The following is a 17,073-nucleotide window of genomic DNA, read 5'->3' as shown; positions in this document are numbered from 1 at the left end:
GTCAGCATCTTCATCGTCACCCGTGGAGGCTATGCCACATACTAATATGGGTGTTTCAGCATGGATTGATACCTGTTACCTCTGAACTGTTTGTGCTACCGATCTGTAAATGTAACTGTTTCATGTACTCCATATGCACAGTTGCAAGAATAAGTCTTGAGTGATTTGGAAACCACTGAAAGAGTGTACTACTTTTTTTTCTGGTAGTGTATTTACCCCATCATGGAACCAATGTATCATCCTAGATCCTAAATAAAAATTACGTTAGCTTCCTAAAGTGAGCGCACAATACAATTTTTAGTTTTACACATTCTCCATGTACAACATGGCAGCTTAAGATAAGTTACATGAATATTAATAAACATCTAAATGGAAATTTTGATGTTACACTAATAATGTAGTAGTATAAGACTGGCTCATTTTGTTTTATTGGTTTGAAGCCATGTTTAGTTCAGCTCGTCACCGAATTTTTTTGTTTTGCTCAGAGGATGAAAGTTCTGTCAAAACTTCTGCAGCACTCTCAAATCACTGAAGGTCTATCAAGGAAATCCTATTATAGATATAACTAAGTACTTTTTGAAGATACCTTGCACTTTCATAAATAACACCAAAAAAAACATTAACTTATTCAGACTGAGCTACCTAAATACAGGGTGTACGTAAAGTCCGGGAACAATTTCAATTATTTATTGCACAAGAACCAAACATTGTACAGATATCATACATATGTCATTTTGAACAGAAACCCTGAAAGCTTTTTTTTTCCTTCTTCGTGTAAACCGCCACAGCGTCGTTTGGTAATACGCCAATAGTCAGCAATAGTCGCAAACATGGCGCGTTCAGGTGCAGAGTGAGCTTTCTGTGTGTTAAGAGTTAAAAATGGCCTCTCCGATCACCAGATCTCACTCCATTTGACTTTTTTCTGTGGGGACACATTAAAAATCTGGTGTATGTACTGCCTCTACCATGTGATGTAGCAGAGCTCCAGGAGAGAATACGGGAAGTGACTGCCACAGTCAACGATGCCATGCTGGCATGCTGGGACGAGTATGGCAAAAATTCGATTACTGTATTGATGTCTGTCACTCATGGTTCACATATTGGCATATTGAATGTTTGTAAAAAAAAATCAGAGTTTCTCTTCAAAATGCAATATATATTACTTCTGTACTATGTTTAGTTCTTGTGCAATAAATAATTGAAAGTGTTCCTGGACTTTATGTACACCCTGTATTTGTATCAAGGTTGCAGCATGGTTCCAACTAAATTATGAATGTTATTACAAAACAATACGAGGAGTTCTATTAACTTTTTGTTGGTGCCATTAAGAGTGTGGCAAATCTCTGATATTCATTGTAGCAATTTTCACATCAACAACCAAAGCTGTTGAAGGCTTTTTAATTCTGGCAGCTAGTCATAAAAATTGCAAACAAGTGTAGTTAAAATTTACATTTGAAAGTGGGACAACATAGTCTTACAAAAGGACTTGTTGCTTGCCAGGTAAAATAAATGCATAAATAAATAAATAAACTAACTACTATTTCTGTAATAACATTTGTTTAAATTAAATATACCCTAAATAATTTTCATAGACATTAGACACATCTCTCGTTCAGTTTTATGCATGTCACACCTCAACAATTCACTCACTGTGATGGTTTGCACAAAATGTGGAATATGTGAAGCTACCTAAGATTTCATTCATCATTCATAAACACGATTTGGATATTACAATCAGAAATGAAAATACTTAAAACATAGCAATACACAACTAGAGTCACACTGAAAAATAAAGTGGACAATTGCTACACTAGAGAAGATGATGGCAAGCAGAGTGCCCTAGTAACTATTTCACGACTTAGTTTGCTGTAATACTCATGTACACAGGGTCATCAATTTAACAGATTTCTGCTGCCAGTAATGAAATTATTACTCAGCTGACTTTAATGCAAGTTTCTATTAGAAAGGAATACTGTTAAAATTAAAAGATCTTATCACCTGAAACAAACCTCGTAGTGTCTTCTTTTTTCATTCCTGCATTTATTTTACAAAACAATCACAACAACACAAAAAATGATAATGTTAAGACTTCTGAAAGTGAACAAAACAAGACAATAAATAGTTGTTATACTGAATGTTCTGTACCAAACCCTACACAACAGTTATTGGGGATAATAGTAATAATATTTTATCCAAAGTCATTTATGAAACACATACTTGCCAGTCATCAGTTGTGAACATTTCATCTGGTTCTGGTAACTGCCATGTATGCAGTGATGGATCAAATGAGAATTTCTTTCCAAAATGTTGCAAAACTCTTTCATGTATCTCCCTGTATGTCTCTCGTGTAAGTTTTGATTTCTTGAAATCACGTTGTGGACCAAAGGAATGTGGTAATCTCTCATTTTTATTGACCAAGCTGCTGCTGCTGCTGCTAATGTGTGTTGCATCCCATGAATTATTTCGATGATGAAAATCTCTCTTCCAATTACTGTTATGGCCTATTCCTTCCATTGTTCTACGAAACACACAAAAATTAAAAGCTGTGTATAAGCAAATTTCACAAGAACAAAAATTTTACAATTAACAAAATTGGGCCAAATAACATTTCACTTTTGTTAAACTGTAATGGCAACACACACAAAATCATCTCAAAAAGTTGTTGAAAACACCAAATGTGAGTGTTGCACCATAAAAATTGTGTCAAGGTAATTTTTAAATATATAGAAAATGATGATCAATGGTCAATATCACCAGTGCCTTATTAAGTGTAACTGAAAACAAAATAATGAATGTTGTCAAATCACAAGAAACTTCTTGTTATCTTCAGGAGTTCCCAATGACCAATTGTTTTCTGCACACTCTGGACAACAGTACCTAGCTCAATACCAGAGAAATATTAAAATTTTTCATACACCAGGAAAACCTAAAATCACACGGTACACTCGCTGATGATGCTGCTCAGTTTGTGGGGCGCTCAGCTGTGTAGTTAACAGCGCCCATATAAATTTCCAACCTTTTCTCAATCCAAGCTCGCCACTTTCGTGAATGATGAAAACAACACAAACACCCAGTCATCTCGATGCAGGTGAAAATACCTGACCCCGCCGGTACGCTCGACAGACACAGTAAGAGCTCAAGAGAATTCTTTATATCCCACCTGTAGTTGGCATCAACTGTCTTCCATGACTTGTGGTATGGATTACATATGGTTAGCTTGTCTGAAGCCAATGGGGCACAGCAGTCAGCCACTTACTGACAAGCTACTAAACATGAACCTTGTGGCTGGCTAAATTTCACACTTACATTGATGACCCTACCAACAGTGGAGTCTATCAGCGTGGCGGAACTGGTTGCTCTTGTACTTTCATGGGATGCTGCAGAGTAAATATGACATGAAACATGCTGTACACTTACTAGAGCTGTTCCTCCAATGCCCAACACATTCAAGGAAGAGAGGAAAGCATTCAGGCGGCTACAAGAAGATTCTGAAACAGCCGTCTTCCAGCACAGAAAAACAATTTTAATGTCCTACTAGCCTTTCAAGTTCACAGCGAAACATGTATGCGCTATTAGAGGACGATGCCTACAGGAGAACTTAAAGACAATGCTACCACCCAAATACAGAGGGAGACCATCATGCTTCTCCAACACACTTTCCCTGACAAGAAGACTGTGGAAATACTTCATACATGAGCATTCATGCCACCTAGACTTTACAGAATACCTGACGTCCTCAAGGAAGGGATGCCACTCCACCAAATTGTTAGGGACATTAGCACACCAATATATGAATTAGTAAAGCACCTGACAGCAAAGCTCGGCCCCTTTGTGAGTAAATGCTAACAGTACTTATGAAATTTGGCGCATTTCATCCTGCAGCAATAGAACTTCCAACTGGGGCAAGAAGACTTTGAGTGAGCTTCGGAGTGGTATTTCTCTTTACAAGGATACCTCTAAAAGCCTTCCTAAGCCTCACCAGAGGAAAGTTTGGGCCAGTGCTAACAAATTAACTGAATTCATGCTTATGTCAACCTCCTTTCCATTCAATGGAAATTACCACGAACAAACAATGGAGTAGCGATGTGCTGCCCACTATTACCAGTAAAGGCCAATATGTTTCCATGATGCATTTGAAGAACTATCCCTGGAGTCTACAGTCTACACACCCTTGCGCTATCTTCAATACGTACATGATGCATTAGTGATGTGGCACATGGGCATCTCACCAACAACAATACTTAAAAACCTGTATTCATTAGACAAGAAACACCAAATTCATAACAGGTTCAAAAATGGCTCTGAGCACTATGGGACTCAACTGCTGAGGTCATTAGTCCCCTAGAACTTAGAACTAGTTAAACCTAACTAACCTAAGGACATCACAAACATCCATGCCCGAGGCAGGATTCGAACCTGCGACCGTAGCGGTCTTGCGGTTCCAGACTGCAGCGCCTTTAACCGCACGGCCACTTTGGCCGGCAATTCATAACAGGGATAGAAAAGAATAATTAACTTCCATTTCTGGATGTGCTTGTCAAGTGAATATCAGATGATACACAAGAACTCATTGTCTACTGTAAACTGACAAAGATTCATACTTGCATGCCTCCAGCTACCATGCCCTTCACAATGAGAAGGCGCCCTAAGCACACTAGTGCGTATGAAATCTCAGACCAAGGCAGTCTAGCAGCCGATCTGCAGCACTTATAGGCTACGTTACACATGAACAGTTACAGCAACCACCACGTAATATGTGCCTTACGGCTTCAAAGCTGAAGACACCGAGACCACAGCTGCTGAGGGCAAAGAGAAACCTGTTGCGATGGAGATTATGACATATATCAACAACAATCTCAAGAATACTCTACAGACATAACCTGAAGTGTGTGTTCTGTCCACCAGCCAAGATGAAAGCCTTTAGAGATCAGTCAAGGATGACCTTGGACTTCAAAAACAGGACGTCTAATGCAATCCTTGCAGGAAAATGTATATAGGGCAGACTATCAGTACAGCAAAGGAGAGATGCACTAAGCGTAAACATCACGCCACACAGACAGCAAATAGCAGACAAAGTCCCCTGTAGCAGAGAACTGTATCTCCCATAAACATGGCATGAATTATGAAGCACCAAGTTGTTGCACCAGTCAAATACCTACTAATATTGTATCCTAAAAGACACTGTAGAGATCTAACTACATGACAAATTAACAAATGAACACAGTTTTTAAGCGAGGCCTGGAGCCACCCCAACATACATCAGTTTCAATCACTGTAGGTAGTAAACATTTCTACAGAGAGTAATAAAAGCAATATATTTGGGCTTACAACATACTTAAATAACACATGGAGTAACTCAAGTAACATGTGGGATGATTCTGCTTTACTCAGATTCCTCATTCATTAGAGACAAACCACTAAATCTGCATATTCAGTCACATTCCCATCAAAGGCAGTACTTGCCAACTACGTGGGAAATTGGCAAACCGGTCAACTTTTGAAGAGATGTTTTTATTTTGTCCATCATGATTATAAAGCTACGAGATTTACACCAAAAACACAGTCCCATTTATCAGACAGGAAAATGTATTGAAACTGATATTATATGACAACAGAAAACTTCCAACATCCTGGTGTAGTTAATATTACCATAAAATTTAAAATCCATGTTAGATGGTTAGAATTTTACATTCCACTGGCATTAAGATCATTACTGACTATTAGCTTTATAAATGTGGTAGTTATTTAATTTCATGTTCCACGGATAATTTATACAGTTAATTGTAATGAAGTGGAATGAGTCATGTTACATTCACATTACACATTCATATGTAAACACAGCTTCATGCTGACTATTCACAGATGCAAGTTAATAAATTCTAACCACTACCTTTTACATATTACGAAATATGAATTATTCTACGGAACATGAGTTGTCAAGGAGAAACTTTTCCAGTTTAACTTCACTGAATGTCAGGCATTTTATATCACCAGGTAAGTGATCAAAAAATTTGACAGCAGTACTGTGCACAAGTTTTTGTGCTAAAGACAATCTTGATGTGGAGTTATTTGTGGCATTTTAAGTTTCATGGCCTGGTGTAGGAATGGAGCCTTCAAGAAAACAGAATGACAATTATGGGAACACACATAGATCTTTATTATGGAAGTATACTTAACTCAGTGACAAAACAACAAGATGTGTGAATATGCTAGCCTGGGTGATAAAGCTCATAACCACAGTCAAGTCCAAGACCAGGTGATTGTTGTGCATTAGGAATACAGAAATTGAAATGGTGCACAAACTCAAGGAAACTTGTTCAAGGGCTAAGATAAGATCGAGTCCAGAGTCTTGGTACTGTACATAAATAGCGGTATGGAGCCGTCACTGCGTGTGCTTCCTGGAGGCATTGAAATCTCCTTGGCTTTCATAGGAAGCTGGTGTGCACTGCTTGGCTGTCTTCTGGTGACCTGCACAGACACTTGCTAGTGCCAACTAATGAAACTCAGCATGGGATGCTTGGCATAGTATGTGTAACAGTGGATGACATCAAAGTAATTATTTACATCATTGTTTATTTTAAATGCAGATGATTATTTACAACAAACTTCATGAGAGAATAAATATTTTGTGAAGCAGTGATCAAAATGTGTAACTCCTTAAACAGATGTCTACAAGATAACTATGGGTTAGCATCACATATTACCCTTGCATAACTTTTTTGAGAAATGAATATTTTCTTTTCACTATTACATATGACATTATTGAATGAAAATACTCAAAATGTGTCAACTTACAGATCTGCAATGATATGAACTGCAAATATGGCTAAACTAAGTTGTTTTATGAGTTCAATTCTTTTTAGACCATTCCCAGACAACCACTCCATAATACAGGGTGTTTCAAAATTAATGTATGGGTTTAACACTTTGTAGCATCACTACATTCAGCTTACAATTATAAATAAGACACCAAATGAAAGAGCAACTCAAACAGTTTTGTTTGTGCATCTGTACGCAAAGGGAATAAAATGGAATGAACCTAGAGTGACTGAAGAACGTGTTGAACGAGCGAGAGCCTCAAGCATAGCTCCAAGATATCAGTTCAGAAAGCTAGTTCTGAATTAGCAATTCAAGTGACGCCTAAGTAGAGACTTTTAAGGAGACAACTACATCCTTATCTTTTGCAGTTGTTACAAGCTCTATGGCCCACACTCTAATGTTTACATGCCAACTTTGCAAACAAAAATAATGTTGGTGTATGACGAAGACTTTCTGGATGGTGCAGTGTTCAGTGATGAATCGACATTTCATCTAAGTGGAAATGTGAACAAAATAATGTGCATATCTGAGGATCCCCACAAGGAAGTACAATTGCAAATCGACTCTCCTAAACTGAATGTTTACTGTGCCATATCCCAGCGGAAAGTTTGTGGGCATTTCTTTTACAGTGAAGCAACTGAAAATGAAGTTACTTTCTTGTTGCACTAGAACAATGTATCTTTCCTCAATTGGAGGAAGCTTAACCACATAACTTTATATGGCACCACCTTACTGACACAAATCAGTACACGACTGGTTAAACGACTTTTTAATGCATCCACTGGATTGGCAGCAAAGGGCTGGATGACAGAACTTTTTTTGCATGACCTTCATGTTCAAACATGATCTGACACCATGCTATTTTTACCTTTGGGGGCTCAAAGTATCATGTGTATGGTTGTGTTACCAGCTGATCTACTCAACTTCAGAAGCAGCTATGTTGGAACAATTACTCACACAATGATCAAGGTTTGAGAAGAATTTGCCTATCAACCCGATGTGTGACGAATGATGCTCATATTTAACACTTTTAAGAAAAAACTCTTTGAATTGTTATTCCATTTGCTGTATTCTTTATAATTGTAAGATGAATGTAATAAATGCTACTAAGCCTTAAAATTCGCATATTCATTTTAAAACACCCTGTGCTTTAAAGAACATTATTTATCATTTCTTCTGTTGCAGTGTGTATGTTTGGATTTACTACAATGCTGGTGTCATCTATCACAAGAATTAATTCTGCGTGTTGTATACTACACAGAAGATTGTTTAAATACATGAGAAACAATTGTGGACTTAGTTTGAGCCTCGTGGAATCCCCTAACTATTTCCCTCCTGCCACAAGAATGTTATTAAATACAACTTTCTTCGTTCTTATGGTCAGATGTCCTATTATCCATTGGTTGGCTATACTACCAACTGCTTAAAACCTCAGTTTGTCTAGAAGAATATTGTGAATCACATAGTCAAACCTCTTAGACCACAGAAACTATTAACTAGTACCATTTTATTACTTACTGCCTGCAAAATTTAGTGAGTGAATGTGTAAATGACATTCTCAATTGAGCAACTCTTTGGATATCCAAACTGTGATTTATTGTGGATATTATTATTGCTCAGCTACAATACTATTATAGAATACAATGCCTTCAGTAGTGCAACAGACTGGTAGTTACTAACATCTCAATCACTTTTCTCATAGAACGATTTAACAACAGCAAACTTCAAAATCTTTGGTGAAATGCCCTAAATTAGAGATGCATTACATACGTCAGAAAAAGACAGCATTATTATATGGGAAAATGTCTTTTGTATTGTATTGGAGACACCATCAAATCCAAATGATCTTTATTTGTCAGAATATATATAATTTTCTTAATGTCAGATGGAGAAATTTGAGAGAAATCGGTATGACTGAATTTTATATAAGTTGCTTTTTCAATATACAGTGTGATTTTTCTCTTTAACCACTTGTCCCTATATTTTTTCCTACACATAAGAAATGATTATTAAACATATCATCTATCCTTCCATTTAAGTCAATAGTGATGTTGTACAGTTCTTTGGCTTGTTGTCCTGTCTCTTATTTCACTACATTCCATGTAGACGTAAGTCTTTGTCAGAATTAGCGATTTCTGACAATATACAATTTCGCTGACCTTTTAATAACTTTTGTTAGCAATTCTGAATAGCTTTTATAGTGTGGAACTACTGCAGCAGCTTTACTTGTTCTTGCCAACACATGTAGCTCCCTTTTCCTTTCACATGATACTTCAATTCCTCTAGTGATACATGATTTTTTACTTGGCTGTTTAATGTCATCCTGTGTCATCTCTTGTAAACTACTCTTAAAAACATTTGCCCTCGAATCATTAACTATTCTAACTGATTTCCACAGTGGGTTTATCTATGCTGTAAGGCACTATCATAATTATCCTATTTATGTATGTATGGATGATCAGGGAGAACATTTGTTACTGAACTACAGTTATTTTCTTGTTTTGAGCTCCATCAAAGAACATATTGTTAGAGTCATGCCACCTTTATTGATCCATATTGGAAATTTAATTACTGAGAGCAAATTGTAGAATCAAATAAGATTCTCACATCATTTTTCCCTCTGAATAACCACAGCCTATCAACTGCTTGCTGCTGTCTGACACATAGCACAGTAAGGAATCCAAATGCTACATGAACAATTCAGATTTTCCTAGTGGAGATCTATGTATCATTAAAATTATTAGCAAACTTCTATGTGATAATTATTACAAAATCCAATTGTTTCAATGATTTTATGCTTGTGTTCTGTCTTTAACATATGGCTGACATTTTTGCATTACAGACTCTCCACATTCAGGAAGACCTTCAAGGGTTGATGGAGATTGTTTAAACACATTAATCCCAATGGTCCACATCAGTGTACTCAAGAACTGGCAAATGTGATGAACTTTGATCATTCCACCATCATCTAACATTTGCATGCAATGGGGAAGGTTCAAAAATTGGTTGCATGGGTACTGCATATGCTAAATGAAAATAACAAAGATCAGCGGGTGGTCATATGTGCATCTCTGCTTGCTCATCATCAACTGGCTCACGAATAACACCGACCATTCCAGTCTCATATTGTTGCTGGTGATGAGAAATGGCGTCTTTATTCTAACATAAGGGAAAGAAAGGAATGGTTGAGCCAAAACAAAGCAGTAACAACCCATACAAATACTTGTGTTCATCAAGAGAAGGTAACGTTATGCATCTAGTGGAACAGCAAAGGAGTGGTGTCCTAAGAGCTGCTTCCCCAAGGTGTAAGCACCACTGCTGATGGCTATTGTCAACAACTGAGACATCTTGCAGATGCTGTCCAACAACAATGACCAGGAAGACTGCAAGAAGTGATGTTACTCCATGATGATGCCCACCCGCTTTCTGATTGACTCACAGAAAACACTATACAGGAGTTGGAGTGGGAAGTCATTCCACACCCACCTTATTCAACTGATCTTGTGTCCTCAGATTTTTATCTTTTCCACTGACTATCAAACAACCTCCAAGGAACTTCCTTTCTGGATGAAAATGCGCTCCAAATATGGCTCAATGACTTCTTCACCTCAAAACCAAGTAATTCCCATAGTCATGGAATCAAAACGTTATGCCAGCACTGGCAGTTTGTTGTAAATAGTGAAGGACAATATATTATTGATGACTGCAGTTTCTTGTGTATATCTGTTGTGTGTATTAAACTTTTAGAACAATTCTATGAACTTATGTACCAGCCCAATATACGTAAAGTAGCAGTCCTTGCAACACATTCTTCATTCCCATTATCCTCCTGGCCTTAATCTCTGCTAACCCTGCCCCAAACCTACCTCTGCCTTCCTCCAGAACCCTAAATTACTCATTCTGCACCCACACCCTCTTCCCCTCAGTCTCCTCTTGCTCTATTCTGTCAACCCTTCCCAGTCCACTCCTCTCACTCAAACTCACCTGTGTCTGTGCCCTTATGTCACATTCCTGTCTCATGCATCTGCTGCCTCTCCCTTTCACATTCCTACCCTGTACAATGGTTGCTTCTCTCAGAGCCACCATCCATCCTTCCCCAACCCTTCCTACCACTCCTCCCTCCATTCCCCTCCCCTTTGCCCGCTCAGTTCAACACCACCCCTCAATCCCTGTCACCCTGCAGAATGGGAGACATAGCATTATGCATTTAACCAGCAAAACATGGCTGTACAGAGGGAGAGGAGAGAGAGAGAGAGAGAGAGAGAGAGAGAGAGAGAGAGAGAGAGAGAGAGAGTGAGTGTGTGTGTGTGTTTTATTCCTATCAATGATTCAATGCCACTCCTATTCATATTAACAGAATCTTCCGTCAGTTCTTGGAAGAACAACATTATAATAATAAATGAAAAGCACAGTTTGCTCTTGTTCTACAATATTACTTTTATTGCTAACCGGTTTTCGGCTTGCAAGGCCATCTTCAGACATTTACTGAGTATTATCACCAAAGAAGTTAAATGTTAGCAGACAACATTGGAAGAGAAGTAACACATCTAGAGTGAAGTAGAAACATACAGTGAGTAACATCTTTGCAATGAAATAGTAAAAACTGAACAGTACATAAATAACAATGGAGTTGACAGGAAAACATTTAGCACAAAATACGAATAGCATGCCTACATAACAGTTTCTATTAATAAACAAAACTAATAAAATAAGATAAAATTAGTACTAGACAAGGCTGCATCAAGAGGTATGAAACATGGAGAGTGATACACAACCAATTAAAAAAGAAGACACAGTTGTCAATGTAAATACAGAATACATAAGGAACTTAAGCAATATCAATAAGATAAACAGAAATTAATAAATGCAGGAAAATGGATGTGTTTGAGGGAACCTATAGTTTGAGAGTGTGGTGGTACTGCATTTTAACATTAACATTATAATAAAAGCAGTGGCTGTGTACCAGTTTTCATTAAATAAATGAGCAAAGTAAAATATGAACAGTATTTGATGAGACAACTACAAGGGGAGTTAAACATGGACAGTAATACAAGTGAAGTACTTGGGACACTGGCTGGTAGTTGTGACCCTCACTCAGCACATGCTCAGCAAATGCAGAGTCTGAATTCAGCAACCTCCAGCTGCGGTCATGTTCAGCCAGCCTAGTTAATATGTCTCTGCCTGACTGACCAATGTAAAATTTGTCACAATCAGAACAGGTGATTTTGTATACCCCACTGTTGGCTAATAACTGGATCTTATCTTTGCTATTAAAAACACACTGGGCTGTAGTGTTCCTGACATAGTAGGAAACCCTATACTTGCAGGATTTCAGTGCTTTGGCTACAGTCTGTGATACCTGACCTAGAAATGGTAGTGTACACCATTTCTTGCAGACAGTGGATGGGGAAGCAGGTGGGGCATAGAGGAGGGGTATAATTTTCCGTTTTTGTTTCCTGTGCAAGATGTGGTCAATAAGAACTGGATTGTAGCCATTGGCTGTGGCAATAAATTTTATTGTATCTAACTCTGCTTCAAAATCATCTCTGGACATGGAGATAGATATGAGACAGTGTACCATTGAGTGTAAAGCTGCATGTTTGTGAGCTATGGGGTGTTGTGAGCAAGAAGGTATTACTGTGTCTGTAGTTGTTTTTTCTGTAAATTTTGAAACAATGTGTGTGTGTACTGATGTCAATGGTGAGATCTAAGAAGTGTATGGATTTGTTGCCAATTTCCATAGTGAACTGGATATTTTTATGTTGACTGTTTAGGTTTTTCAAGAATGTGTTGAGTTGTCTTGTAGTACCAGTTCACATACACAGGACATCATCTACATATCTAAACCCAGTATTTGATGTTTGCACCCAAAGGTTCTGTTTTTAGAAAATTTTGTTCAAAATGGTCCATAAATATTTCAGCCAACAGTGGACTAAGAGGGGAACCCATAGCTAAGCAATCTAATTGTTTATAAAGAGTGCCTTGGAACTGGAAATAGTTATGTGCAAGGCATGTCTGTGTGGCCAGTATCAAGTCATTCAATTCCACAGGATTGACATTAGACTTGTGCATCAGCTCTGTCAGAATATCAATGCATTCTACTACTGGTATGTTAGAAAACAAACTGCTGACATCAAAGGATACTAATTTATCACTGTGTGAGACAGATATACCTTTTAACTTGTTTACTAGGTCCATGGAGTTTCAAATACCATGCTTTGGTTTGAACTTAGTCTTGCTCTTAATTAGGACATCAAGTTTACTGGCTAGTTTGAAAGATGGAGCAGTGAATGATGATACAACTGGACGATTAGGAACATCTTGTTTATGCAGTTTAGGAAGTGTGAGTTGTTACCTTTCTTCCTAAATTATTTACATTCTGTCTATTAGCTTTGTTGGACATAGATATAGTAGGAAACTGGCCATGGACCTGCTGAAGGGAGGATCCCAGCCATTGCCAGAAGTTACTTAAGCCAGCATGAAAACCTTTATCAGGATGACAAGGTCATCTCATGCATAGTGTGGAGATCACAGCCAAACACTGTGAGTGTTTCCAAAACGCTCAAGTAGCATGTGGGAGGACTAAAATAGTTATTGACTAGGACTGTTTTCTTTTTTGAATAATTCCATGCTGCTTACAACAGTTAAGTTTTACTTTACTTTTGTATTGTTGCATAATTTTGGCCATAGGTGAGTGTGAAGTAACTTGTTAAAGAGTTGAAAAGAACATTTAGTTACATTACTGGAGTATAAGCAGTGAAAGTGACATATGCACCCAGCTCATTCACAACGTAGAGAAATAAGATGAATTCTTCCCTTATTAATAAAAGTTCTAATGCAAGCTGCCCCGAAAACAGCCCCATGAGGCACGGGCACCCTCAAGCAACAGTCACCTCACCTTCATGTTTGTGCAGAGAGAGAGAGAGAGAGAGAGAGAGAGAGAGAGAGAGAGAGAGAGAGAGAGAGAGAGAGAGAGGGGGGGGGGGGGGGGGGGGTTTTAAGGGAGAGGGTAAGGAGTGATTCCAATCCCGGGAGCAGAAAGACTTACCTTATGGGGAAAAAAGGATGGGTATGCACGCGCGCGCGCGCCCCCCCCCCCCCCCACACACACACACACACACACACACACACACACACACACACACACACACACACACACACACACACACACACACACACACACACACACACACACACAAGAAGTCAGTCGAGACGGAAGTAAAGAGGCAAAGATGTTGTTGAAAGACAGGTGAGGTGTGAGCGGCGACAACTTGAAATTAGCGGAGGTTGAGGCCTGGTGGATAACGAGAAGAGAGGATATACTGAAGGGCAAGTTCCCATCTCCGGAGTTCTGACGGGTTGGTGTTAGTGGGAAGTATCCAGATAACACGGACGGTGTAACACTGTGCCAAGATGTGCTGGCCGTGCACCAAGGCATGTTTAGCCACAGGGTGATCCTCATTACCAACAAACACTGTCTGCCTGTGTCCATTCATGCGAATGGACAGTTTGTTGCTGGTCATTCCCACATAGAAAGCTTCACAGTGTAGGCAGGTTAGTTGTTAATCACGTGGGTGCTTTCACACGTGGCTCTGCCTTTGATCGTGTACATCTTCCTGGTTACAGGACTGGAGTAGGTGGTGGTGGGAGGGTGCATGGGACAGGTTTTACACCGGGGGCGGTTACAAGGGTAGGAGCCAGAGGGTAGGGAAGGAGGTTTGGGGATTTCATAGGGATGAACTAAGAGGTTACGAAGGTTAGGTGGATGGTGGAAAGACACTCTTGGTGGAGTGGGGAGGATTTCATGAAGGATGGATCTCATTTCAGGGCAGGATTTGAGGAAGTCGTATCCCTGCTGGAGAGCCACATTCAGAGTCTGATCCAGTCCCGGAAAGTATCCTGTCACAAGTGGGGCACTTTTGTGGTTCTTCTGTGGGAGGTTCTGGGTTTGAGGGGATGAGGAAGTGGCTCTGGTTATTTGCTTCTGTACCGGGTCGGGAAGATAGTTGCGGGATGCGAAATCTGTTTTCAGGTTGTTGGTGTAATGGTTCAGGGATTCTGGACTGGAGCAGATTCGTTTGCCACGAAGACCTAGGCTGTAGGGAAGGGATCGTTTGATGTGGAATGGGTGGCAGCTGTCATAATGGAGGTACTGTTGCTTGTTGGTGGGTTTGATGTGGACGGACGTCTGAAGCTGGCCATTGGACAGATGGAGGTCAACGTCAAGGAAAGTGGCATGGGATTTGGAGTAGGATCAGGTGAATCTGATGGAACCAAAGGAGTTGAGGTTGGAGAGGAAATTCTGGAGTTCTTCTTCACTGCGAGTCCAGATCATGAAGATGTCATCAATAAATCTGTACCAAACTTTGGGTTGGCAGGCCTGGGTGACCAAGAAGGCTTCCTCTAGGGGACCCATGAATAGGTTGGCGTACGAGGGGGCCATCCTGGGTTCAATTTGGATAGTGTCTTGGGGAGTTGGATTATTAGGAGTAGGATTAGGATCATTTTTCTTCGTGGCAAAGTTATATTTCCAGCAGAGAGTACGAGTGTAGGACAGTAAATCTTTGACAAGGGCTGTTTGGCTGAATCTGGGAGTGGGGCTGAAGGTGAGGCCTTTGGATAGGACAGAGGTTTCGGATTGGGAGAGAGGTTTGGAGGAAAGGTTAACTACTGGATTAGGGTGTTGTGGTTCCAGATTGTGTTGATTGGAATTTTGAGGTTTTGGAGGGAGTGGAGCTGGAAGTGGGAGATTGAGTAGATGGGAGAGACTGGGTCTGTGTGCAATAGAGGAGGTTGAGGTTTGCTGGAAAGGTTGTGAAGGGTGAGTGAGTTGCCTTTCCAGAGGTGGGAAACCAGGAGATTGGATAGTTTTTTAAGGTGGAGGGTGGCATGCTGTTCTGATTTGCGGTTGGCCTGTAAGAGGATGCTCTGAAGAGCCGGTGTGGATGTGGGAGAGGAAAGATTGAGGACTTTTATTAAGGATAGGAGTTGACGGGTGCGTTCATTGGCTGAGTTGATGTGTAGGTGAAGGATTAGGTGGGTGAGGGCAATGGATTGTTCAGTTTGGAACTGGTATAGGGACTGATGGAAAGAAGGGTTGCAGCCAGAGATGGGAACTTTAAGTGTGAGGCCTTTGGGGAGTAATGCCAAATGTCAGACAAGCCTGAGAAAATAAAATATGGGAGTGTAATCTGGCTAGGGCGAAGGCATGTTTGAGGAGGGAATGTAAATAAAACTTAATGGGGTCGTTGTGGGGGTGTTGTGAGGGTGACATAGTATTCGAAGGTGGAAAGTGTAACATGAGGCTGAAATGAAAATGAAAATAAAAATATATGGGGAGAGATAAAGGTGAACTAGAAAGCAACTGGAGATCTGGTGTGAAAAAAGACGAAAAGTATTGGTTAAAGCTGGGCTATGTTGATCCTGTGGTGAACTTGGGTTGGTAGACAATGACGTGCATAAAGGTTAGGTGGTTGTATTGCCGCCAAAACACGTTAAAGGGTGGAGAAATTCGGGAAAATTTCGAAAAAACTACGTGTAAATGTATTAAAAGGAGTGGTTTTGTGGTGGCAGGTTATGAAAATGAGGTTAACAATTGTCTGACGAAGAAATAATGACGTTAAATTCTGTGGGAAGCGGCTAAAATGATCAGTGATGTGAGAAAAACGAAAATGGAAATAAAGCAAAAGTTATTAGAACTAGCCGACATGGTTGTTTAATAGGTGAAAGGAACTGTTTGTGAACTAGAAACGGTGGATTTTGTAGCAGCGGTAGTGTTGAAAGCGGAAAAAAAATTTTTTGGTTATGGTTTGGAAGTGGGTTACGTATTATTGAGTATATATCGGCGGGATAAAATTGTATAGTAGATTACGGTAAAAAGGAGAAGGTGAATACAAAGTGAAACTACTGGCAAAAACAGAAAGAGAAAATAAGACGACAGAAAAGATTTCAAAATGCAACAGTGACAATAACAAACGTAATTGTTGGGTTCAAATTAATGATATGAATATAATAGATGGGAACATTCCACGTGGGAAAAATATGTCTAAAAACAAAGATGATGAGACTTACCAAACAAAAGCGCTGGCAGGTCGATAGATACACAAACATACATCTGTAAAGGCAAAGAGTTTGAGCAGAGATGTCAGTCGAGGCGGAAGTAAAGAGGCAAAGATGTTGTTGAAAGACAGGTGAGGTGTGAGCCAGGGGGGGTGAAACTCATATAGGGATTTCCGGTAACACGACGTTGGTTTC

The 17,073-nt window shown here is 39.5% G+C and overlaps 1 protein-coding gene across 4 annotated transcripts in view; it reads right to left on the bottom strand.

The window, feature by feature from the left end:
• LOC126483832 (cap-specific mRNA (nucleoside-2'-O-)-methyltransferase 2) overlaps positions 1–17,073 on the bottom strand; it is a 296,880-nt gene that overhangs the window by 230,526 nt on the left and 49,281 nt on the right. For all 4 annotated transcript variants that reach the window (XM_050107032.1, XM_050107034.1, XM_050107033.1 and 1 more), the window contains one exon: positions 2,218–2,518. In XM_050107032.1, the coding sequence (XP_049962989.1) occupies positions 2,218–2,514 (297 nt within the window). In that variant the 5' untranslated portion in view covers positions 2,515–2,518. The remainder of the gene's footprint in view (positions 1–2,217; positions 2,519–17,073) is intronic.

The sequence above is a fragment of the Schistocerca serialis genome, chromosome 6, assembly GCF_023864345.2.
Source record: "Schistocerca serialis cubense isolate TAMUIC-IGC-003099 chromosome 6, iqSchSeri2.2, whole genome shotgun sequence".
Classification (NCBI taxonomy): Eukaryota; Metazoa; Arthropoda; class Insecta; order Orthoptera; family Acrididae; genus Schistocerca; species Schistocerca serialis.
This window is presented reverse-complemented; position numbering and strand designations above follow the sequence as displayed.